The 26,644-nt window shown below is 36.6% G+C and overlaps 1 protein-coding gene across 1 annotated transcript; it reads left to right on the plus strand.

Moving 5' to 3' along the window:
* The first annotated feature begins 368 nt into the window (after positions 1-368).
* On the plus strand, positions 369-22,939 carry LOC126852716 (collagen alpha-1(IV) chain). Its single transcript, XM_050597785.1, has 27 exons — positions 369-1,079; positions 1,843-1,885; positions 10,219-10,360; positions 10,918-11,175; positions 11,452-11,876; positions 12,340-12,474; positions 12,546-12,653; positions 12,882-13,103; positions 13,195-13,383; positions 13,449-13,565; positions 13,693-13,857; positions 14,111-14,413; positions 14,508-14,891; positions 15,538-15,744; positions 15,845-16,013; positions 16,154-16,281; positions 16,576-17,014; positions 17,277-17,626; positions 17,724-17,990; positions 18,070-18,241; positions 18,404-18,649; positions 18,825-19,190; positions 19,379-19,594; positions 19,868-20,239; positions 20,862-21,033; positions 21,441-21,555; positions 22,641-22,939. The coding sequence occupies exons 1-27, from the start codon at positions 1,060-1,062 to the stop codon at positions 22,896-22,898; spliced, it is 5,988 nt and encodes a 1,995-aa protein (XP_050453742.1). The 5' UTR covers positions 369-1,059; the 3' UTR covers positions 22,899-22,939.
* The last annotated feature ends 3,705 nt before the right edge of the window (positions 22,940-26,644 follow it).

Consider the following 26,644-nt stretch of genomic DNA (forward strand, 5'->3'; position numbering starts at 1 on the left):
TCTTTCTCCTTCCTCTTCCTCTCTTCAGTTCCTCTCCCTCCTCTTCTCTCTCTCTCTCTCTCTCTCTCTCTCTCTCTCTCTCTCTTCCAAGCGTCTGTATCCTTGCGCGTTCTCGTCGGACACTCGACGGTGGTGCACGGCCCTCCCTGGGGACAAGCGGGCCCCCGCTCTCTCTCTCTCTCTCTCTCTCTCTCTCTGCCCCGCGCTCGGCTCGGCACGATTAAATTCCGTAAAGCTCCGGACTGGCTCGGCCCTGGCCTGGCCTGGCTTGGCGGCTCGAAACCGGCGCGACCGAGAACACCGGTAGGGTCCCTCGCGGCCGCGCAACAGTCCTCGTGCGACGCGCGACCGCGCGAGCGAACGAGCGAGCGAGCGGTGCGCTCGGCTCAGAGGCGGCTTTACCACCTCCTTCTTCTCTTCCTTCTCCGGTTTCTCTTCCCTCGTCGCTCGTGTTTCTTCTTCGTTCCCCTACCAACCCCACGGTGAGAAGTCGACAGTCAGTCGATTCGGTTGCTCGTTCCCTTCCTCCCCTTCCTCGTACGCTTTACCTTTCTTCTTCCTCCTCCTCTTCTTCTTCGTCTTGCACTTCTTCTTCTCGCGGGTCGAGAGTTTAGCTGGAGGCTGGCGAGCCGGAGACACTCCGATCGTGCTCTCTTCTCGCAGGAACGGGAGAAGACCAGGGGGAGATAGAAGGAGCGAGAGAAGAGGGGGCGATATCCCCCGGTGATCGACGTCGGGGAAGAGCGAGTGGTCGTCGCGGAAGGTTCCAAGAGGAAGGCAAACTCTCCTCTTCTCTCGGCCCGGTCCTTTCGGCGGAGGAATTCCTAGCGCTGGCGTGGCTCGGCGCGACTCGGCCGCCTCCACCTTCCTTCCTTCCCTCCACCCGGAGTTCCATTCAGAGCCCTCCCTGGATGGGACGGTCTGCACACACCATCGGTCCGCTCGGTGCCCGGTTCCGCGCGATATTTTGTGACCGGCCTGTCTGTGCGTGCGGTGCTCGTGCCTTAAGTCTGTGCTACACTCGGCTCCCTAGACCCATCGAGGAATAGGGAGGTCGACATGACCCGGTTGGGATTGCGGTGAGTTCTCGATCTTATTTTCTTTCTCTCCGTCTCGCGCCAGTTCTCTTCCTTTACCTCTTCTTCTTCTTCTTCTTCTTCCTCCTCTGCATCTTTCTCTCCTTCGTTTTTTCTTCTTGGCTCGTCGCGCCGATCCCGCGCTTGTTCCCGCACGGTCCGGAGGGGGTAGTTTCACCCCCGTTGCCCGCGGTAAGACGAGAGGACGATCTCAAGGACGATCGCGAGCGAAGTGAAACGTGCCCGAGTCGCGTGCGCGCAGGAGATTGTCCTGCCCCTGGTGTGTTGAAGCCTCGACGCAACCGCAAATGCGTGCCATCCGCGACTCCTCACTTCGTCCTCCGCACGCGCATTTTTTTCCTCCGTGTGTATCTTTTTCTTCGTGTGTACGTGTGTGAGATTTTTTTTTCCTCTCTCTTTTTTTTTTTTGCTTCGGTGACGAATATTTATTCCGTTCCTTGCCTTCGATGGCAACGTCCTTTGCACTCTCAACATTGACTCTCGCGCGAGTTTGACATTGAGTCTATTACCAGTAACGTGAAGAATGATTTTTTTTTTTCAAGCGATGCTGTCAATGTGATTTCTGAAATTTTAATTCAATCGCGAAATAATAATATTTCTGTCGCGGAATATATATATATTTTTTTGTAAGAAAAATAATTGTTTTAATTTGTTTACACCTCGTGTTTTCAATCCGCTTTTCTATTATTTCATTCTTAATTCGTGCAATTTTTCAAAATGACATGTGGCGCGTTTCTGCTTTCAGATTCATCGCATCCGCAGTTTGCCTGGCCGGGATAGTTAGTGGGGTACGTATAAAGTCGTGATACACTTTCTCGCCAGTGGTCATGGAACAATCAAAAATTGACACTCCAGAGTTTTTCGCGTAACATTTTAATCACACATATTTAAAATATATTTCTATAGCCATCGCTTTATATTTCTTCTTATGCTTTTTTTTTTCGTAATGTAAAATCTGTCCAAAACCAAATATTTTCTCCGCAAAATCTAAAATCGTCAAAAATCGCGAGTGAGCATTTTCGGTTCTAATTAATATTCCAAGAAATTTCGCCCGCGAGACACGTCGATTCGTACTCGGCCAATAATTTAATCGCGAGAAATAACAAGAGCAGACAGGTAATTAAACAGAAAGAAATCGCGGATGTAATTTGGCGGGGGACGATATTTCCACGTCAATTCACGTGTCTACTCGCGATCTTGCGGTACATCATTCGCTGTCACGACTGGCTCGCGGTTTGTTTCGTCGATCCCATTCATCGGCGAGATCCTGTAGACCTCGTGCCCGTTTGATGCACGCGTTCGTGTAGCGACACCCACGTTGCGTGGAACGAAAAAAGCCTTTGTGAATCGAGCGGGATCGCGTTTCAATCGAAGCTTTAAAGAGAGATTCTTTTTGTACGATTGTCGCAAGTAATTTCTCCTTTTCTCTCTCTCTCTCTCTCTCTCTCTCTCTCTCTTTGATTATCAATAGACTCCGAGATTCGATGGAGGAGTCGATGAGCACGATCGTGTTTTAATCCTCCCGTCATCCTGTCAAGATGACACATCGATGATTATGTCACGTGTTTCGAGAAATTGTTTAATTTGAAAACGAAATTGTTACGCATCGCGTTTCGTTTCGCACGCGAAATGTCATAAAGGGGAGAATTGACGCGGGGCGGGCGGGCGGGGGCGAGGGTGCGGAAAGGGGACAGAGAGGGGATGGGGCATGTAAGTGGCGGAGTCTGTATTTTAAGCACGTTACACTACTGCTCGGCGATAAGAGAGTCGTTTTATGGAAAATTACCAGGCATGCGACAAATATAGCGGTGATTGCGGAGGATGTAATAAAACAGTGACCAGGATTTTGCTAACTCGGACTGTATTTGATCGCTCGCTGCACATCGCGTCTATATATACGGGGGCATAATAAAATGCGAAAGACGAAGCAGCCGGATGATACTGACTGGATGGTGTTTGATCTGCTGTTTGATGATGCATGCTGATGCTTAATTTCCTTCTATCTCGTCAAAAGCAATAATACACATGACACAAGATATGTTGGATCTTTCTGAATAAATTTAAAAGTCGAGTAACTTTTGCAGATTCCCAGAATAATTCATATCCGGTGAGAAAAGTGTTAAAATCACTGATGTGTCGCTCATAATAAATTTGACGCCCTTTAAAAAAAATTATTCGTACAGACAATCGTACATATCTTTTTTATAGAAATTTGATTTCGCAATATTTTTTTCTTTCAAAGATTAAATTTTTTAAATTATTTCAAGATCGCTTAGTACCTTTCGGCGGTAATTCCGTTTACAGTAGCGCCCAGCTGTTTCTTCTGTCAGAACCATTCGCGCCGCCCTTTCGCAGCCTTCGGCCCGATTTCTCGAAATGCTCGACCGCAGCCAAATAGCACAATAGAAAGCACCGGCGAGTCTGCTTATAAAGTAACGTCAACTGCATGTTGTCTACGTGATGCTTATTGTAATAGACACAGACTTCCAATACACACACACACACACATGCAATTGCGTTGTCCATAAAATAAGCAAATTACGCCGCGAGTAAACGAAATGTTGCTTATTTCAATGGCAGCTTGTTGTATAAATGCATGAGAAACTATTCGAACAGTTCGAACATTCATAAGATATGTTGGACATATTAATATCCCGAGTATTTTTTAAACATATGCAAATTTCTGCACAGGATTAAATAATTAAAACATTTAATTAAATAATTGAATTTTTTTCTCAATTAAATAATTTTTTTTTTAATTAAATAATTAAATTAAATTAATTAAATAATTAAATTTTTTTAGGAAAAAAAAAAAATACAGCTACAATTTATTATTGAATTCTGTATCGATCCTCCATCAATGCCAATTGCAATTCCTTCCGGTTTTTTTTTTCTTTTTTTTTTTTTCAATAAGGAATACAAATACGACGGGAACGAGAAAGGTGTTGGATCTGAAATAGGGCAGTCGTGGTTTCTTACGTACCCGTCCGCCTACGACTGCAATTCGCTGTAATTTTATTACGGCGTAAGCGCCCCCCTCGCCGCCGCCCCCTCCCTCCACCACCCTTCTCCTTTGTCACACGCGCGCGAACGAGCGTGTACGTGCACGCGAGTTAGCTTAGTCACTACTGGAAATAGTCGGCAATTGAGCTCGAGAGCTCGGAACTATAGTGATTTTTCTCCGTCCTAGTACGCTCATCGGAGTCCTTGCGGGGGCGCACCCCGGGATAGATCGTCCGCGATCGTCTCGTCCACCTGTTCCGTTCGCGTTCGCGCATACCTTCCTGCGTGCGACGATTTTCAGTTTCGCACGAAAGGCGTTTCTCACGCGGTAAATATTATTTATATGGGATTTTTTTTGAAACCTTGGTGCGTTTAGTGAGTGCGATTTATAAAAGTTACAATAGTCTGTTGCGGATAAATATTTGAGATTTAGAGATTTGAGAAGTAGCACACATTTTTAGCCTAATTTATTTGTACGCGAATCGATTTTTTTTTTTCATTTCTCATTTTGACAGAAGAAATAAATTTTTGTAATTTTATATAACAGCGATTTGTTGTTAATTAATAAAATTGCAAATTCCCTGCGCGTACCTTAAACATCCGCGATAAATTCTTCGTGAAAATAATTCGGCCAATTAACAGATTAAAAGCAGCGCAATCTCGCCATCCGACGCTCGCTGCATTACGTTCACGAATGCGCGTGCCGGAGGGGGATCGGAAAAAATCTCGAGTAACGAATTAGCGTATATACTTCGTCCCACGTAGAATTAACGTCAGCGTCGGCAGCGTCATCGTTAAGCGCGGGGCTTGGACGGCGAAAGATGAAAAAAAAAAAAGAGATGCGGGCGAGCCGAGACGCGGTAGAGAAAAAGAAGACCCCGAAAGAGACGAGAAGAAGAAGGTCGTCGGTGAGAAGGGGGACGGGACAAAGAAAAAAAGGGGGAGGGATACACGGAGTGGGTCCATCGCTCGGTCCATCACAATAATATATATATATATATATATTATTGTGATGGACCGAGCGATGGACCCACGGTCGAGAATATATATATATATATATATATATATATATATATATATATATATATATATATATATATATACTCTCGACTCTCCGTCGACGTTGCGTAATCGCGGATTCACGAAGGCGGCCGAGATAGACGATAAAAGGACAATTGTTGAACCGTCACGAAAAGCTATCACGTATCTAAAATAAGAGAACTGGGTTAGAGTGGTTTCGTTAAACGAAAATTGCCGGCGAGCGTCGTCGTCGTCGTCGTCGTCGAATCGCGTCCTCCTCGGACGCACGAGCGAATTTCAATCGGTCTCGCATAATCGTCGTGCGCTTCTTCCTTCGCCCGACTAGCCCCGTCTTCCGTCGTCAACCGTTGATGTAATGGCTGTAAATCGATCGATCAGTATCGGAAGAGCCTTGATTTAGCTCGAGGGACGTTAACCCGGCCCGGTCACGGTGCTGTATCATGCGTTGCGAGATTAAGGCGCATGATTTTCCACCTGGCCTGTTCTTCTTCTGGCGGTGAAGTATTTTTCGGTAAATGTGAAAATATGCCGCTGCATATTATGAACGCACACATAGCAGCTTGCAAGAATTTCCTTCGAAAAGAGCCAGAGCGGATGACAGAATGGGTGTGCTTTATAATTGTCAGATATGTATGTATGTATGACATGACCGAATGTGTGTGATTATTTTTATACATTTTCAAGTATGAATTCTAATCTATAACTAATATTTTTTTCTGTGATTATATATATTTAGATAGTTTGTTGAAAATAAAATTTCAAATTGCAAATTATATAGATTATAAAAAACTTATACAAGGATTCTGAAGATAGTAATATTTATAGGGACATGTTAAAAATAAATAAATTTAATATATGTAATATATAAATTTAATTTATTATATTTATAATAGAGATATTATTTTTTTTTATATGTAAAATATCTTTGAAGTCGCGATCTCGGTAAAATCGAAGTCGAATTTTCTTTAATAGCAATCTTGTGAGTCTTAATTTTTGTCGTGTTGTTTACTTTTTAATATTAAATATCTCGGAGAATTTTATTTTTAGACAGGATTTTAGAATAATAATATAATATTAATAATTAATATTCTTAATTATATTAATAATATTTATTATAATATTATATATTATATATTATTAATATATTTATTTTTATTATTATATATTAATATAATATTAAATAATATTAATTAATATAATATTAATAATTAATATAATATTAATATAATATAATTAAATAATTAAGTAATATTATATATTATTAATTATATTAATAATAATTACTATGATAATATAATAATGATTTTATTATATTAAATTTATTTATATATAATCATAAAAAAATATTAATTATCATACAAAATTCATATGTAAAAAGTATGTATAAAAATAATCACACACATTCGGTCATGTCGTATATACATAATTTCTTAAAAACACTTAGAAAACACGTCCATCTGTCATCCGTCCACTACGTCACTTTTTATACAAACACCCATATAAGAAAAACACGTACAAAAGAAGCAGCTTGTTCGTGTGCAAAGTCACATTTGAAATTGAAATTTTTAATTCTTCTACACCTCGCATTATCCGCGCTGGCAGTTATCATCTGCATAAATTGCATCTCATGAATCGCGTCGGGTAGGATAATTTCACGGTTTACAGATTCGCACGGCGCGGTTCTATCTCTATAGAGCCGACCGATCTATTGTCGGACGTTGGGTTTATCATTGAGACAAAACCTCCCTCTGCATCGCTTTCCCGCCGGTTTGGGGTTTACCGGCCGACACGAGCAACTTCCGCGTATGGCTTTGATTTCTGTTTCCCCATTTCGCACGATCTGTGCGAACATGACGTATGAGCGTGCAATAAGCCAAAATTGAATATATTGATGGAGAGAGAGAGAGAGAGAGAGGAAGCATCGAAAATTTAATGCCATTTTGACGCGAATTATTTGCGCGATTTACATGACGTACATCTGTATCATTGAATTTTGTGATGGATCAAATTGAGAGAGGGGGAATAAAATATGAAATTAATATAAATGAATCTATAATAGAAGATAATTTGTGAAAAGAAAAATCCCAATTAGGGTTTTACAATGTTCTAGAGGATTTTGAATAAACCTTTTTTTGCAAAAAAAAAAAAAAATGAAGTGAATTTATCGATTATTATTCTTCGAATATTTTTTTAAATTATAGCCTTTCTTTTCCCCCAAAGCGTTAAAATTAACTTCCAATTCTCCCCAAACATGAAATTTGGAGATAATAATAGCTATTATTTTAAAGAGAAGAATTAACGTTTAAAAAGTCGTTGAGATAATGTCTTAAGATTTATTGTAGCTGTCGCATTTATATTCGATATCTGATCCAGAATAAGTCCAAAGGGAATTAATGAAGAATTAACGATCAAATGATAGGTGTAATTGCAGTCCGTTATCCGTTTAATATTATACAAGATGCTTGGCTATTTCGATGCGATTAAAAATTTCGCTTTCGATCTGTCATTCAAAATGTCAGTGATGTTTTATATCTAGTTTGAAAATTTGTTTTCTTATTAAAAAATATGCCGGTTAAAATTTTCGTGTTAAATATTTAACATGTGCCTTGCTGTTGTATTAATTAAATTCAGATGTTAAATTATTAAAATAATTAAATTAATTATTAAAATAAAAAAAAAATGTAAAAATAATACAATATGCACATATTTTTAATTTTACAATAAATATATTTTCGATATTATTAATAACAGGATTTATCTATTAAAATTCATAGAAAAAAAATGTTTATTCTATAATGGAAGTGAGAGTGATTACAGATCATCAATAATCTTTTTTAAAATTAATTTTTATCATTAAAAATATGTTGATTTTCCACAAAATTTATTTCGAATTACTACTTTTAATCGAATTATTATAAAGTTTGCATTCATTTTCTGAAATATTAATATAGTATTAAAGGGAGAGTGTCATTATTTAGCATACCTATATTACGTTAAATTAACACGAAAATTTGTGAGAACTATCTTTTTTAAGGCAGATGATGTAGATGTTAAATTTAAATCAATTTTTTTCATTTTTTGCGCACGAGACGAGCTGGTTGGAGTTTTTCGAGTCGCGCAGCCCGAGTAGATGAATGAAGTTTTAAAAGGACACTATCATCGCTTCTATCGTAATACAGTATATATGCACACAGAGAGACGCGCAGCCACACTTTGAGGGCGGTACGTCATCTCGGAACGATAACCGGCTATCTCCCCGCGCGCTTCCTGTCAGTGCCATCTTCGGGAACACAGAAAGAAAGGGACAAAAATATGAAAATGGGGACGATGACTTTCTGGGAAAATGATGACGCGTTCGTCGCGGATCTCTGTACGCGTTCCGCCACTTGATCTTGTTGTTCTGATCTTGTCTTCGCGTCGAATGCGAATAATTTGCGAATCTAGTAAAATATGCAACCTTCATCTTTTTAGCGAAATGAATATAATATTCGTCACACAAATTAATTGCTTCGTTTTATTTAAATACCGCGACGCGTTTTTAAAAAATTGCAGCCAATTATTACGTACACAAAGAAGATGTGTATATATATATATATATATATATATATATATATATATATAAAATTAAATTTTGAAGAATTTATATAAATAAGAAACGATTTTAATAAATCTGTATTTCATAATATTTCATTATTATATCATAATATTTGTATTATATTATATATAAAAGGTAAAAAAGAAATAAAAAGGGAAAAAAAAATTATAAATATATAAAAATAAATATATGAAAATAAAAAAAAATATATATATATACATTAAGGATAATAAATATTTTTATTAATTATAAACTAGTAATATAAATAATTATAAATAATGTTATATTGTTTATTTGCTTTTCTAAATTTCGTGCAAACGTGTTTGAAATTAAGTAAATATTAAGAGAAACGGCAACTTATGTCGCAATTTGTTAAAATTGAATTAATTAAAGTTTTGACTGGATTAATTTTATTACTCGTTTCCGTAAAATCGTTGAAACTACGCGTTAATCTCACATTTCCGACTGTAAATCGAGACTCTCTCGGGAACGTTACGATCTGATAACATAATTAATCTCGGTAAAAACGGCCGCGCTAGCGCAAGAAACGTAGGGAAGAAAGAGACACGATGAAGACATTAGAAGTGACCACTAACGCCGAGATGGTTTTTCTTCTCTCTTCTCATGTAACCATACAAGCGGTCGGTAAAGCGGCTCTTTTTGCGGGATCCGTACCGTTCGCCACGAGGCCGTATAAGAACCAAGCTCTCTCTCTCTCTCTCTCTCGGTGGATAAAGCGTAAATCTTGGGCCGCACGAAATGCGAGTTCGTTAAATTTACGGCCACACCGCTTGTGTCATGGAACGCATACCTATAAATCTCATAAGAATACCATCTAATGGACGCGCCACGCGGGGGCTACGGGGGGTCAAATGTTAATGTTATATGAGTAAACCGTCACTCGCACGTGCTCGCGGGAACGATCTTGCTGTTAGATCTTCTGTGCAAATCAAGGAGATATATCGAGTTATTAATTCTATAAATTTTATGTAAATGCAATTACATGAGATTCAATTAAATTCATTATATATATAAACCCACCCTTGTTTAGGTTCAGTTTTTCTTCAACAATTTTCACCAAAATGTTTTTTTTCTTTCTTATTTCTTTTTGTATTTTTGATAATATAATACAAATATTATGAAACTTAGATTTATTAAAATTCGTTTTCTAATTTATATAAATTCTTCAAAATTAAATACATGGAAAAATCTTTAATTCGAGAATTGCTGATTGTAACTAATCATGATTAAATGTCACCGTATGATGCTTTTCAAATTCCTAAACACGTGGCTTTCTGTCACGCGTCGTTGCGTCATCGCGAGGTTGTCAAAGGACGATTTGCAGCTTTTCTTCGTCCTCGAAAAATACACATCTGTGTACTTTTAATCCGCCGCTGATATTTTATTGACCACAACCCGCACTACGTGTACTTTTCTGATTCTATATTTACGAAGCTTTTCATATACGAATATTTGTTCTAGCAATTGAATCATACATCAAGGCCACTACCGGTACTGCCGCTGGAACGAGGTGATATCGAAGGGCCTGCAAGCAGTAACGATGAAGAATACGACGCTTCGTTGGGATGGAGAGAATTAAACAGATTTATTACGGACAACGAAGGTACTTGGACAACATGCCGCCTCATTTTTGCTGCTATGATTTATGTGAGAAATAGAAGGATGTACAATATTCAATTACATCTAATCCTTCTTCCCTTGATCTCTTCAGCATTGCAATGTCGCTAGGCAATAAAGAATTTGAGTTTTCGATTTTATCATAAGAATGATGGTATCGTTATCTATGATAATTTTATGATAAAATTAATGTCCATTTTACAATTAAAATAGATCATTAAAGAAAGAGAGAGAGAGAGAGAACTTGTACAAAAAATATTAATCTCTGTTTTTTTAAATAGCTACATTTTTGCATAAAAATTTAAATTTGTTATTGCTTAAATAAATAAATAAAAAAAATCAATATACACTCTCTCTCTAAGTAAATATTAGTGTACTATAGTCCCCATGTGCAGAGAATTCTTCGAATTGAATATCGGTTTTCGTCGCGTGCAACGAGTATATTGTTTGAGTCTCTAAAATTTGGCAGTACAAAGAGCGATAAAAATATCGGGTGCTACTATTAGAATTTGAGCATTGAATTTGTTGTATTGGCATATTTAGGATCCGAGGATCCGAGAAAGCGGAACAGCAGTTTCACGGCTGGTCATTACAGTCCCGACGAGAGGACTCGACAATGGAATTACTATAGGAATAGGAGCAATCCTTACGGTCAAAGTTATCCGAGCCCGTATCCTTACGATCGACAATCGCAGAGTGGCTACGATAGATATCCTGACGCCGCGGGATCAGGAACTGACGAAAATCGACCGCCCGGTTATCCCAGCGGTCACGGCGAAGGATACGTCGATACATACAGCGGTAATTAATCTTGACTCGACAGATTATATGAGAGGAGAATTGTGTGTTCCGCTTCAAATGCCGAGACTGATTTTATGAAAAAAAAAAATCGCCTTTTTAAAAATATTTTTAAATATAGAAAAGATTGATAGATTTTTTTTTAGAAAAATCTTTTTTCTTCTAAATTTTTTTACGTTCAAAAATTGAAATTTTTTTAAGCTTCTCAGAGATGCACATTTTTTTCTTAGCTCGTTTTTTTTTTTCATTGAATTTAACTGTAATTATTCATAATTTTAGGTGCCGGTGAAAATGAACGAGGAGGAGGAGGAGGAGGAGGTTCTTACAATTACGGCCAAGGAGGTTCTGGTGATTCTTATAGTGGCGGTTATGGGGGGAATTATGATGCGAGAGGTGCGGATGCTTATGGTCGTGGAAGCGGCGGTCGTGGAGGAGGAGATGCTTATGGTGGCGGTCGTGGGGGTGGAGATGCTTATGGTGGCGGCCGTGGGGCTGGAGATGCTTATGGCGGTGGTCGAGGAGACGGAAATACTTACAGTGGCAGTCGCAGGGGCGGTTATGGTGGTCAGGGTGCCAGTCTCTCCACCGGAGACAACGAAAATTATCCAAGCAATTACCACGTGGTACCAATGCCTGGAGCACCTAGTAATTGCACCGGATCTGGATGCTGCGTGCCCAAGTGTTTCGCCGAAAAGGGGTCACGGGTTAGTTTTATCGAGAATTGATAATAAAATTTTAGAAATGTCAAAGCAATATTTGAAGTATTTAAATAATACGTAATTTTTATAAAAATTGATAGATATAGTTATATTTTATTTTGTTTTTTCTTAATTAAGACATCTTTATATATATATATATATATATATATATATATATATATATATAAATATATATAAATATATATATAAATATATATAAATATATATATATATATATATATATATATATATATATATATATATATATAATAAATATATATAATAAATATATCATTTATTATATATATATTCTCATTCTTTTTATAAATTTCTTTTTATAAATAATCAAAAATTAAAAAAAACATAAGACAGATATTTTAAAATTATTATTATCTTTTGCGAATCACATTAGAATTTTAATATCTTTTATGTAATTTCTCACCAATAATTCTATTGATATTTTTTTCAGGGGCCTCCTGGATTAATCGGACCGCAAGGTCCTAAGGGACAACGAGGTTTCCCAGGAGCGGAGGGTCTTCTAGGTCCTAAAGGTGAAAAAGGAGATCCCGGCCCGCAAGGTCCGCACGGTGTGAAAGGTGACAGAGTACGTGATTCTCATATGATGATGATATTAAACTTAAACTTTTTTCAAGAAATAATTTTATGTTATTAAAGGGAAAAACCGGTATGCCTGGCTTTCCCGGTATAAATGGCGTGCCTGGAGTACAAGGACCACCGGGATCTCCTGGTTTTCCCGGTCGTGATGGATGTAACGGAACTGACGTAAGTATTATCCGATAATGAAAGAGAATTTTAAAATATAATTACATTCTATAATTAATATAATTTGTATTTAATATCTCTTATTAAATATCTACTTTTTAAATTTAACAATCATCTAATAATAATTTCCTATCAACGTGCATTATTAAAAACGATTATATTGTCAATATGTTATTAATATTTATGTGAATACAAGAAAATATTTCAAGCTTGTAATATGCGTTTTAGGGTGCTCCCGGACGTGACGGTGTTCCTGGAGAACCGGGACCTCGTGGTTTTCGAGGAGTTCCCGGTCCTAAAGGAGAAAAGGGTCAACCAGCGTATGCCGGTTCTTTCCCCATCGGACAAAAAGGTGAACCCGGTATGGACGGTGTAAGAGGACCCCCCGGTCCACCTGGTTTGCAAGGAGATCGAGGCCCATCTGGCCCAAAAGGTGAACGAGGTCCTTATGTAAGTATCATTCAAATTTGTTGAACCTTCTTTAAAAAAATTTCTTGCATTAATATATATATATATAATGCAATATTATATATAACTCCAGGGCTCCCCCGGCATACCAGGTCCGAAAGGAGAGAAAGGTAACATGGGTCTTGGATTCGAAGGATTGAAGGGAGATAAAGGTCAAAAAGGAGATCCAGGACCTCCCGGTTCGACTGCGCCTATTATGCCGTTCTCGGGAGTTTCGGAAGTAACTGGTCCGCCCGGAGAACCAGGACAAAAAGGAGATAAGGTACATGAAGAAATATTATCAATTTTGCGTTATAATATACTCTAACTTGATTCTCTAATATTTAGGGTGAATCGGGACCGGAAGGGCAAAGAGGAGAACCAGGATTCATAGGCGATCACGGTATACCCGGAGGACCAGGTCACAAAGGCGAGAAGGGTCTTCCGGGAGCTCCAGGTATTCGTGTAAGTACACAAAATATTTTTTTTTTTTTTAATATTTAAGTAAAAGAAATATGAAAAAATAAAAATAATACATGTATATGATGAATAATTGTATTATATGAAAAAGAAAAAATCTCTTTAATTTCAGGGTAGAGATGGTTTCTCTGGCCCTCCTGGACCACCTGGACGAAAAGGTGATCGAGGTATTGATGGATTGGAAGGACTTTCTGGACGCCCCGGCAAGAAAGGAGAACCTGGTCGAGATGGACCAATGGGTGTCCCAGGATTACGTGGACCTCCTGGACCACCGGGAGTATGTCTTATTCTTTTAAATTTTATATGTACATATAAATTTAAAAAAATGAAATCTGTATATTATATAAATCTATATATATATATATATATATATATATATATATATATATATATAAATTTATATTATATTAAAACATGTACAGAACAAAGAGGAAAAATTATTTTTATAATTATTATTAATATTATATACTCATGAAATTAATGTGCCATTTTTTAAATTGAGTATGATGTTATTAAATATTATATTATAGGGTGGTAAAGGAAGACCAGGACCACCGGGACCTAAAGGACCACGTGGTTTCCCAGGACCTACCGGACCGCGAGGAGCAGATGGTTTTCCCGGAGATCCAGGACCAAGAGGTCCTATAGGCTTACAAGGAGGTCCCGGATTACCCGGAATTCCAGGTCCAGAAGGTTTACCGGGAGAGAAAGGTGCGAAGGGTGAGCCTGGTTTGACTGGATTTCCCGGAGGCCCAGGACCACGTGGATTTGACGGACCACCAGGACCCACAGGACCGCGAGGTCCGCCAGGAGAAAAAGGATTATCGATAATGGTAAATATACGATTATGTATTTTATCATTACGATTATTTTGTCGATTAGTGTGTTATTTGAGAAATTAATTAAACCGTCACATATTTGAAACAGGGTCCAAAAGGAATGGATGGAACGCCCGGTTTTGATGGAGAAAAGGGTCAGAAGGGAGAACGAGGTTACGCAGGTGTCCGGGGACGACCGGGAGATTCTTTAGATGGTATTCCAGGAGCTCCTGGTGCACCGGGTGAGCCTGGAGAAGCGGGAGCACCTGGAAGAGACGGTATACCGGGTCTTCCCGGACCGATGGGAGAAAAAGGAGATATTGGCGGTCGTTGCATAGATTGTTTACCGGGATCGCGAGGCCCAAAGGGAGATCGCGGTACGGATGGTATCCCGGGTCTTACCGGACCCCGAGGACCGCCCGGAGAACGCGGCTTCCCTGGAGAACCTGGACTAGACGGATTACCAGGCACAATCGGACCTCCGGGACCGCCAGTATGTTAATAGTTCTGATTTAATTAAATTTTTTTTTTATTCTGTGTTAAATATATTTCAGATATATATCAAATATTTATTTTACTTCTTTAATTTATATGGATGATTAAACTGTGTGATAAAACTATAAGTTTTATTGCACAAAGTAGTATATTTTATTTAATATAACAAAAATCGTATTACATCTTAATGCAATTTATTTGTAAATAACAATATTTATATAACAAAGATATATTTAAATAGAAATTATTTTGAACAAGATTTTTATATAAAAAAATATATCGCGATACTGATATTGTTTTAAATTATATTATTATTACAGAATTTATATCTGCTTTCCAGTAGTAGAAAATTTCTCTTTGAACATTAAAGATATTTTTTTGCTTTTACGATAATTTTTTAAATCGATATATATCTATATAATCGATATAAATCTATAAAATAAAACATTGCTTTCATTTTATTATATGTCAGGTAATATTTTTTTATATATAATTTGTTTTTATTTGTAAAATGTAATTAGAGAATTACTATATATACATATGTACATACATACTCATATATAATATATACATACATATTTTATAAGATATATGCATTAATTATGAATTCTCAAATAAAAAGAATTTATTAATTTTTCAATAAGGGAAAGGATGGTATACCCGGTTCTCCAGGACCTCAAGGAGAGCCTGGAACTCCAGCGACAGTGACATGGAATATGCTTAAACTAGAGAAAGGTGATAAAGGAGCACGCGGTGAACCCGGTCGACAAGGTCCGCCAGGACCAGAAGGACCTCCGGGAGAGAAGGGAAGACCTGGATTTGAAGGATTCCCAGGACTTAAAGGCACTCCAGTAAGATTAATTTTTTAATTATTATTAATTAAAGAAATTATTAATATTTTTCTCCCTGACAAAATATCTATATATTAAATTAAAAAATTTATACTTTTAGGGAGATCGCGGATTTCCTGGACAGGATGGTGTTCCAGGAAGACCAGGTACGCCTGGACGCAAAGGAGAGAAAGGATTAAGCATAAAGGGTGAACCAGGAATACCAGGTAGACCAGGATCTGCAGGACAAAAAGGAGAACCCGGTCTATATGGTCCTAAGGGCGAAGCTGGTAAGATTTCGTATTTTTTTTCAATTTTCATGTGTTTTGTTAGAATCCTTCACACATTTTTAAAAATCAGATATAAATATATATACATTTCTTTCTTTACACAATATAAAAAATACATTTATGAATTTTCCTACAACTAGGTCAATGTCCGCCACTCCGGTTTATGAAAGGTTTCAAAGGTGATCGAGGTTTAACTGGAGATAAGGGAGAACTTGGACCACCTGGTAAAGATGGATTGCCTGGCGATAAAGGCTTGCAAGGTTTACCGGTAATTAAGAAAACTAAGAAAATTTGTGAAAAGATATTTCACTTTTGTCGCTATGACGCTAGTTTATATATGTTTATATAGTATAATCTTAAATACTTTTAATAATACACACATGTGATTGATTTTTTGACAAACGCATTTCAATAACTTATTTGATTAATAATTTAAACTTCAATGTTGAAAAATAAACAATAAGTTATTAAAATAATTCACAAATAGCAATTAATATTATTTATCTACAAAGAACTATAATTTCAAAATAATGTTATAATTACATTATATTTTAAAAATTAGGGTGCAGCTGGTGTACCCGGTCCAATCGGTGCTCCTGGACCGGTAGGTCCGAGAGGTTTACCTGGCCCACGTGGTGATAAAGGCAACATGGGACCTATGGGATTCCCAGGAGAACCTGGTCGGGAAGGACCTAGAGGTTTTCCGGGTGCTCCGGCTCCGAAAGGGGAAAAAGGAGAACCTGGAATATCCGTCAAGGGCAGTCCTGGTTTAACAGGTCCTCCGGGTGAAAAGGGAGAGAAGGGTCTTCCAGGACCACCCGGAAAAGAAGGTCCAGTAGGTTATCCGGGATTACCAGGCTTTGCTGGCGACAAAGGAGATATCGGCGCACCGGGAATAAATGGTTTACCGGGAGCACCCGGTGAAAAAGGAGATACTGGTCCAGTTGGTCCACCTGGTCCTCCAGGTGTTGCTGGTCTTCCAGGAACCGATGGAAACAAAGGTAATAAATATAATAAATATAAAAATTTTAATAAATTTAATTATGATGTCTCATAATTATTATTATTAAGTAAAAATATTCTTATTTATTACTGAGATTATAAACATTTAATAGAGCCTTTATTCTTTTAAATGTTTGTAATCTCAATAGTAAATAAGAATATTTTTATTTAATAATAAGTCATAAGATGTTAAAATTTAATTTGTTAAATGTTTTTAAAAATGTCCTAATTTGTTAAATATTAATTATAATTATTTTATAGGCGAGCCAGGATTACCAGGAGAACCTGGTAGAGCGGGTCTCCCAGGATTCCCAGGTGCAAAAGGTGATCGTGGTGAACCAGGTATTGATGGAGCAAAAGGATATCCAGGCAGACGAGGTTTGCCTGGAACACCAGGAAGACCTGGCGTAGATGGTGAACCGGGTCTTAAAGGAGAACGCGGTGATAAAGGTTCGCCAGGATTCCCTGGATTACCGGGTATGGAAGGAAAGCCTGGTCGCCCTGGTATAGCCGGCTTGAAAGGAGATCTAGGACCACCCGGTCCGCCCGGTTTACCGGGACTTATCGGTTACGAAGGAGCTAAGGGCGATACTGGATTACCAGGACCCCCGGTAAGTCTCTCTTATCTATTCATTTTATTTCATAATTATATACACACATTATATTCATAAATATATTACTATATTCGATATTTAATTGTGTAATCAGGGAAGAAAAGGAGAACCAGGACAAGTTTCGGAAAAAGGACAGAAAGGTGAGCCAGGAATGCCTGGAATACGAGGTCCTCAAGGTCCTTCAGGACGAGATGGTTTTGATGGAGCAAAGGGAGAACCTGGTAGACCAGGTATTGGTCGTGATGGATTGCCTGGATTGAAAGGTGAAGCAGGTGTACCTGGTCGTGATGGATTGCCAGGATTTCAAGGTCAAAAGGGTGACACTGGCGTACGAGGATTCCCCGGAATAAAAGGCGATTTTGTAAGTTAAAATAATGTGAAATAAAAGTATTAAAACAGAATGTTATAATTATTTTATTTCTCTTTGTTATAATTAATAGGGTCCACCGGGTGCACCCGGAGAACCAGGATCGCCCGGAATAGATGGACTTCCTGGAGAAGTTGGTGATATTGGACCACCGGGAGTACCTGGTTTCCCTGGACTTGATGGCGAAATAGGTTCTCCTGGTCGGCCTGGACTTGATGGCGTTAAAGGAGATCGCGGTTTACCAGGTAAGAGATAATAAATATCAGATTTATATAAGTGTCATTAAATGCAGTTTTAACATGATATAAGAATATAACATAATAATTCAATAAAGTGGATCAATATATAAGAATTAAATATATAAAATAACTAACAATGATTCACGCGAAAAAAAAACTGAATTTTAGGACTTGTCGGATTGCCTGGTATTCCTGGAGCATCTGGAGAAAAGGGAGACCGCGGCCCTCCGGGACCAACAATTCAAATTAAGGGTGAGAAAGGTGAGCCAGGTATACCTGGATTTCCTGGAGCGAAAGGGGAAAAAGGAGATCAAGGACTGATAGGTTTGGCTGGTTATGACGGTGAAAAGGGTGACAGAGGTTTACCTGGACCAGAAGGATCTCCTGGACCTCATGGTGCTCCTGGACCTAAGGGTATGTTCTAGTTATAAAATTTCTATAATTAATAATAAAACAAAAATTATAAGATATTAATAATGAAGATCTGAAAAATATTAAGCATACAATTTATGATCTACAATACATGTTATAATGATTTTATTAATATTTTCTACGAATTTTTATATGAAACATTGTATGTCTTATGTAGGTGAACAAGGACCTTCCGGTATTCCTGGAATTCCCGGAGCTACGATAAAGGGTGAGAAAGGTCTGCCAGGTCTGATGGGTAAGCACGGTAGAGATGGATTACCAGGTCGACCCGGAGAAAAGGGTGAGCAAGGATTGCCTGGTTTGCCTGGACAGAAGGGAGATATTGGTCCTTATGGACCCGTTGGGCCGCAAGGTGAAAAAGGTAATCCAGGTCCACCAGGTCTGACTGGACCATCAGGACGCGATGGAGCTCCTGGACTTGAAGGTATACCAGGATTACCTGGTGAAAGAGGTCCAAAGGGTGATCAAGGATTGCCTGCATTACCTAGCCCCCCAGGAGAGAAAGGAGAACCTGGTCTTCCAGGTACTAAATATTACTTTTATTTTAATAAATTAATTATATATATATATATATAATTTTATAATTATTTTCTGAAAAAATTATTTTTCTTATTCAATAAATAATATTATTTATGCATAATAATATTCCTCTTATTTTTCATATCATAATATATTTAAAAAAATAATAAACGATAATTTATTCATTTTTAGGACCAATTGGATTGGATGGACCTGCAGGAGAAAAGGGTGAAAGAGGTTGGGACGGTGTTAATGGTCTACCTGGACCTCCTGGCGAGAAGGGTGATAGAGGATATACTGGTGCAGTTGGATTGATGGGTGCTATCGGTTATATAGGTCAAAAAGGTGAAAAGGGTGAGGACTGTATCGAGCCACCGATGGGACCTAAAGGAGATCGCGGATACCCTGGTATGTGCCCTGTTAATTTCTCTAAAATATATTTTATATAAGTTTATAAAAAATTTTAATATCTTTTGGCATAAATTATTTGATGTTAAAAATATAGCTTAAAATACAAATGTTTAAATATTTTTGGAAAATTAATACAAAAAGAAAATACAAATTACAAAAGAAATTTCTACTTTATCTTTTTGTTAAATAAAAAATAAATTTGAAATATAATTGAAATTATATTATTTATGCACGATGTAATTGAAATTATAAGCATAAACGTCTTCGCAGGATCATCCGGACCGCCAGGTCCTCCAGGAGAGAAAGGACTTCCGGGTCCGCCCGGTTTCCCCGGCTTGGACGGTATCAAAGGCGAGCAAGGTTTCATCGGTCCAGCAGGACCTCCCGGACTGCCAGGATTACCTGGACCAGTCGGTGCGCCCGGTCTACCAGGTCTTCAAGGTCCGGCCGGTTTGCCTGGACTTGTCGGGGAGCCTGGTGCACCGTGCGAAGCGACACCTGACTATCTCACCGGTATCCTTCTGGTAAAGCACAGTCAAAGTCAAACCGTGCCGGTTTGTGAGCCAGGTCACATCAAGCTCTGGGAAGGATACAGTTTACTCTACACCGATGGAGACGAAAGGGCGCATTCTCAAGATTTAGGTAAGCATCATGTTATCAATGATTGTTCAAAATAACATTTTATTTTTATTTAAAATATATGATGAATGTATTTAATAATATTTTTATAATTTGATTAAAAAATAAACTATATAAGTATAGTTACTAAGATTATGCATAATTTTAAAATTATAAAAAATATTAGAAGATGTTGCTTCAATTATTATTATAATATTTCCGGATTATATTTATAAACGCGTCATGATCTCTGATCCATATTTTCCACGCAATTTATGAGAGATTTACTAGATTTGTGCGATTAATCTCAATTATTTGCATTAAATTGTCACTGCCTGTATTTGAATATTATGCACTGAACTTCATTATTCAGTGAATTTATATGCATCGTGCCGCGTATTTTATGCCTGATTATGACTGTTTAGCATCTACGAAGTTAATGCATATTTGTATTTTGTAAAATAAGTCATGATTATATTTCTTTTTCTATGTTTCTGCATCGAATATTACAATCTACAAGATAAGTTGCGATCTGTTGGTTTCAAATCGTTGAAAAAATTATAATGATGGCAGATTGACGCGCGATTAATTCTTTTTTTTTTTATGCAAACTAAGCCAACTCGTTCTATAAATTATTGCAAAACAGGTTACGCCGGCTCGTGTGTCAGAAAATTTTCAACGATGCCCTTCCTGTTCTGCGACGTCAACAACGTCTGCCATTATGCTAGTCGCAATGATCGTTCTTACTGGCTATCGACCAATAGTCCAATTCCCATGATGCCCGTCGAGGAAACGGCGATAAGAGATTACATTTCCAGGTACGTCAAATATATATTCGCGTTGTAACTGGCCGAGATTTTTCTTCCGAATGCACAAGTTATGTATAAATTTTTTTAAACTAAATATTTATAAAAAAAAAACACAAAACTGTATATTCTTTCAGCTATTTAAAATTATTCAAATTTTCAATAGCAAAACCTTGAAGAAGAGTTTGTGTTTTTTCGAGATTCTTTTTTCTCTTATTTTCAGATTATTAATTTTTATATATTAATAATTATATGTCAGCGTTTCTTTCAAATTCAAGTGTCACTCTATGATTAAATATTTGATAAAATTTTTTAATAAAATAAAATATAATTTTTTTGTGGAAGCTAAAAAAATATGGTTAAGATGAATTTGTACACAAATTTACTTATTACAATTTTGCGATTTCCACGATTTCCAGATGCGTGGTGTGCGAGGTTCCGGCTAATGTGATAGCGGTACACAGTCAATCGATAAGCATTCCAGAATGTCCGACTGGATGGACCACTCTTTGGATCGGTTATAGTTTTGTAATGGTAAGTAACTTTTTTCCCCCGAATTCTATTTATGATGCATAAGATAATTTCATATATTGCATTTTGTATCAACTTTTGGTGAAAATAAATGATGTAATTTTCAATTCTCTCTTGATATAAAATTAATAACTATTAATATCTGGGTATTCTGAATTATAATAAACATTTCATCATTTTAAAATTATGAAACTGTATATAGAAGATACAAAACATTAAATGAAATTAAATCATATACAAGATTAATGAAAAATATCGATTGAATTTATTACAAATGTTATAAAAAAAATAGAGAAACGGGAAATAAAATTAAAGCGTTTATTATTATTCATTACGTGCAAAAATTCTAATATGTGCTAACTTTATTTTTAGAAGAAGAGGATTATATGTTTAAAATATTGGCATTGTGTACGCGATAAATATCTGTTAATTAAACAAGTAATGTTTTTGATGAAAAATTGCATTTTGATTGTCTCACATTTATATAATTATTTTTTCTATCAACACTTAAATTTGGAATTCGAATATTCAACTCACTACGCGGAGAGAGATCAATCATGTCCGAAATAAGGCAAACTTTCATCACTCAGGAGGCAAAGATTGTCTTTGCTGAAAAAGATCCATTTTGTCCAAGACGTTCCTCTCTATATCAAAATTTTCTCAGCGCTTCAACAATGACAATCAAGCTAATAAGACGTCAGTTGTCCGATTCTATTTCGGTTAAGCACAGAAAATATGGATTTGCCTCCTTATGAAAAATTAATTTATTGTATAAATTAATTTATTGAATAAATTAATATATTAAAAAATGAATACATTCTCTAGATTTTTTTTTTTTTTTGCAACGATTTGATAATTTTTTTTTTACAATATTAATACAACATTATCAAATACTTAAATAAATTTTTTTTCAAGTTGAAAATTTTTACTCAAGTACTTAATAATATTGTATTAATATCGTAAAGGAATAAAAAGTTTTTATCACGTCGTTGCGCTGCAAAAAATCTAGAAAATGCACTTTTTGAAAGTTCAAACGAGAATCCTCTTTAAAGGAGATTATCAAGCAAATTTCTTTGTGATCATTTCAGCACACCGGCGCCGGTTCCCAGGGCGGTGGCCAGTCCCTGTCGAGCCCCGGTTCCTGCCTGGAGGACTTCCGCGCCACACCGTTCATCGAGTGTAACGGCGCTAAAGGACACTGCCATTACTATTCTAATCAGTACAGCTTCTGGATGGTTACTATAGAGGACGGCCAGCAGTTCAGGAGCCCCGAGAAGCAGACTCTAAAGGCGGGCAATCTTAGGTCCCGAATAAGTCGCTGCCAAGTTTGTATAAAGAACACGTAAAAGCACACGTGCGCCATCTTTTATACGCAAAAAAAAAAACACACATACACGTGCACACATATACACACGATACACTCTCCTCTGTCCCCCCTATTTTTTTTTTTTTTACACGAGAATAGAAGCGAAAACATCACTATGATTGTAAACGAATAAAACGGCGATCGAGACCGGAACGGAATTTCGTCAAAGGCTCAGATCTCGATGTTAGAGATCCGCGAAAACGATCTCTATGTTTATTCGAGACGAATAGAAATGTAACGCGGAAAATTAGACTCGTCGTCGGAATTGCGCCGGTTTCTATCCTCGATAACAAGGAAGAAAGGAGCGGTAACGTCACGCGACGGAACAACGGAATGGATGTTCGGAGGACTCGCTTGATCCGCGTCGGGAAACAAAGAGAACGACGCATCCCTCTCTCTCTCTCTCTCTCTCTCTCTCGTGATTTCCTCTGCCGGATGTGTTCCGCAACCGTGTCTTGTCTTCATTATTTCCTACTCCCCCTCCCTCCCTCCACCCCTTCCCGTCCCTCATTGTGTCTACGTCCCGGATAACTTCTTTTCCCCTCGAGAGACGTCCTCCTCTCGCTCGTTACCCGCTCTTTTATCTCCTCCCGCGAGCGCTTCCTCTTTTTCCGCCATATGTGTTTTTTCTCTCTCTTTTTTTTTTTTTTACATGTATAACTTTACAAGCAAGTGCCTCTAGCGTACTACTCTAGCATGTAAAATAATATATATTTATATCTCGTATGAATCTCGTATTGTTATTTTTTTTCTTTTTTTTTTTTTTTCGAAGTCTAAGTTTATCGTAACGACACTGCCCATATCCAATATGGCACATTTTACATATTGTATATTAATATAAACGATCTTAGCCTGGTAATCGTGTGACGCCAAATATTTAAATAAATAGGTATTTTGCTACGTAGCTAATAAAATTCTATTTTCAAACTTGACTGACTCATTTTTGCTTGTCTGCATATCCGACCTTATATAGTGCGTAAGCGAAATTTTTGTATGCATTCGAAACAATGAATAATTTTTATGAGTGCTAAGAAAATGTAATAAACAAAAAAAAAAAAATTGGAAAAAATCCGATATAGATCTATTAATTTAACGCTCGAGTATTTTGAAAATTACATAAACGGCGACTGATATCCATATCGATTATTGTTATGTATACATGTCCTTTATGCAATTAAAAAATGCAGGAAAAAGAATACCTTAATAATTCTGTTCATAGGGAATATTTTCTCGAAGTCCTTTTTGCGCAGCGCATAATTACTTCAAGACTTTAATTGAATCCAGGAGACGTAGAGCGCCCATTTTAAATGAAAATAAGAGAGAAATTTATTCCCGCTAATCACTACCGTTAGTGCAGTTTATTTTATCTACAGATACCGCCGTATCTTTTCATTATACAATAGATGATGATGAGATAAAAATTTGTCACGCGTGTGCGAGGTATTCGTTAACAAATATGTACATATACAAATGTATTATGAAATGAAAAAATGTCTAATATATTTCTTAGAGAGTAAAATTTTTATTAATTTTAAAGGCTCTGTCATAAAAATTTTACGTGAATATAATCTTGATTTATAATTGATTCTTCAAAAAGTGAACTTAGTATAATAGAAATTTTAATTTCAAAGTTCCATTATATATAAATGACGAATAAGAGAATGAGGAATGGCTTGAAATTAAATTTTCGATAAAATTTACTCTACATTCATTAAAGAATCTCGAAGTTACGAATCTCTATCTCGCTCTCTTTTGTTCTCTGAGTCTAGCTAACAAGCTAACTCCGTTTTGTGCATCGTTAAACGCAAGATAATTCATTTTCTCGTGTCGCACGCAAGCAAATTGTCATCGGTAGCGATTTTATGCGTGCGCTCAAACGTCATCTCGTTATGGTAATCTCTTCCATAAGAAAAAAAAAAAATCACCGCCGTACCAACGTCAAGTCACTTTAAAGTTTCGAAGAGCTGTCTTCGTGTTAAGAAAGTTAAAACGCTCACGGAATTCTGTAAAAGACTGATCAAGATCAATGTCAGTCAAAAGCCCTGCTGAAAAAGATTTTAGATCTCTTATGAGTTTGGAATTTACGAAATGGAATGTGCAAAAAATAATAATAAAAGGATAGTATTTTTTTTTATATTATATATATATATATATATATATATATATATATATATATATATATTTCCTTCAAATATTTATTTACAATATTTCGATTCCCATGATAACAGGTATTTATTGTAATAACGTGTGACATTTCCATCATTTTATAAAATCTTGAAATTTTATCGAAACGATTGAAAATTAATTTGCCATTCGAATAGCGTGATTATAATTAAAAAATAAAATAATCATATTTTATATAAAATCCGATTTTCTTCAAAATTATCTGAAAATTGTCGATACTTTGCTTTATAGACGATATTTCGTTTAATAGACGATATCCTAATTTCCTACTCAATAGAATATCACTTTGCCTATATTTTAAGAAAATAAAAGAAATTTTTATATATGTCGATAACGGGAATAATTTATCCGACGGCTGTTGATGATGTTAGAGTTTCGCTTGAATTTCGATCGAAGTGCGAACGGGAACGCGACACGATTTATTTGCATATCTCCTTCGCAGTAGATGAGATTGATTCTCATTAGCATATGTTTTCGTTTTCGTTACGTGCAAACAGCACCACCGCCTATCAATGTTTATAACGCCACATGTTCGATCAGGCATGAAGCGATGCCTCGTTGAATGGCACAAGGACTGAATCGAAACGGAAACACAATGCCTCGCTCGCGTAATGCACGCGGAGCTTGCACTCTTCCACGAAAGTTTCGAGAAATACGGCGACATTTTCTCGTGCATACATCAAGCCGACTTCCAGCCGGTATTTTGAGTGCTCCAGAATACGATATGCGGAAAGTATAGAGTTACAATATGCGAATTTATTTTTGAAATGTACCACTTTCGTCGCATCCTTTCCTGCCTTCGCAACTTTTCACATATTTATTTCGCATTTAGATATATTATAAATATATAAAATACATTTATTTATTATATATATATATATATATATATATATATATATATATATATCCGATATAAAACACTTTAATTTATACATTTAATTTAATTCATCTTTTAATAAAATTTTCCAATGAAGAAATAATATTAAAATAATATGACAATGAGAGAGATATCAAAAAGTTACGATGCGAAAAAGATGAGCAATGGATATATATATTGGATCCCAGAATTCGCGACAAGAACTGTCATATCAGTATATTTGATAATGATACATAAGAATTTTTGACAGAAACACGACTGAAACACAAGTTTTTCTGAAGTTAATCAACGTGCTTACAGCATAGTAATTAGAGGCGAGCCTCTAAAGATCAGCCAACTGCGCGTTTAAAAAAATGAATTTATGAATAATTCAGATCATTTCTGCTTTCGAAATAACAGGAGATATATGTATATCTCAGCATGACATAATGCGTAAAATACTATCGGCGAGATATTCAATTAATTAGCTAATGATTAGGAATGATAAACCAGAATATAGTTTTTAAATGAGGAATGACACGTATTAGCATCTTTACGATTCAAGAATATGGTTACGCGTTATGGTTATTTTAGGATTTCAATTATATTAATTTTAGGATACTAGAATTCTAGGTAAGTATTTTAGAATTAAATTATATTAATTTCTAAATTAAATAATAACTATT

This window comes from Cataglyphis hispanica, chromosome 11 (genome assembly GCF_021464435.1).
Source record: "Cataglyphis hispanica isolate Lineage 1 chromosome 11, ULB_Chis1_1.0, whole genome shotgun sequence".
NCBI classification, from domain to species: domain Eukaryota; kingdom Metazoa; phylum Arthropoda; class Insecta; order Hymenoptera; family Formicidae; genus Cataglyphis; species Cataglyphis hispanica.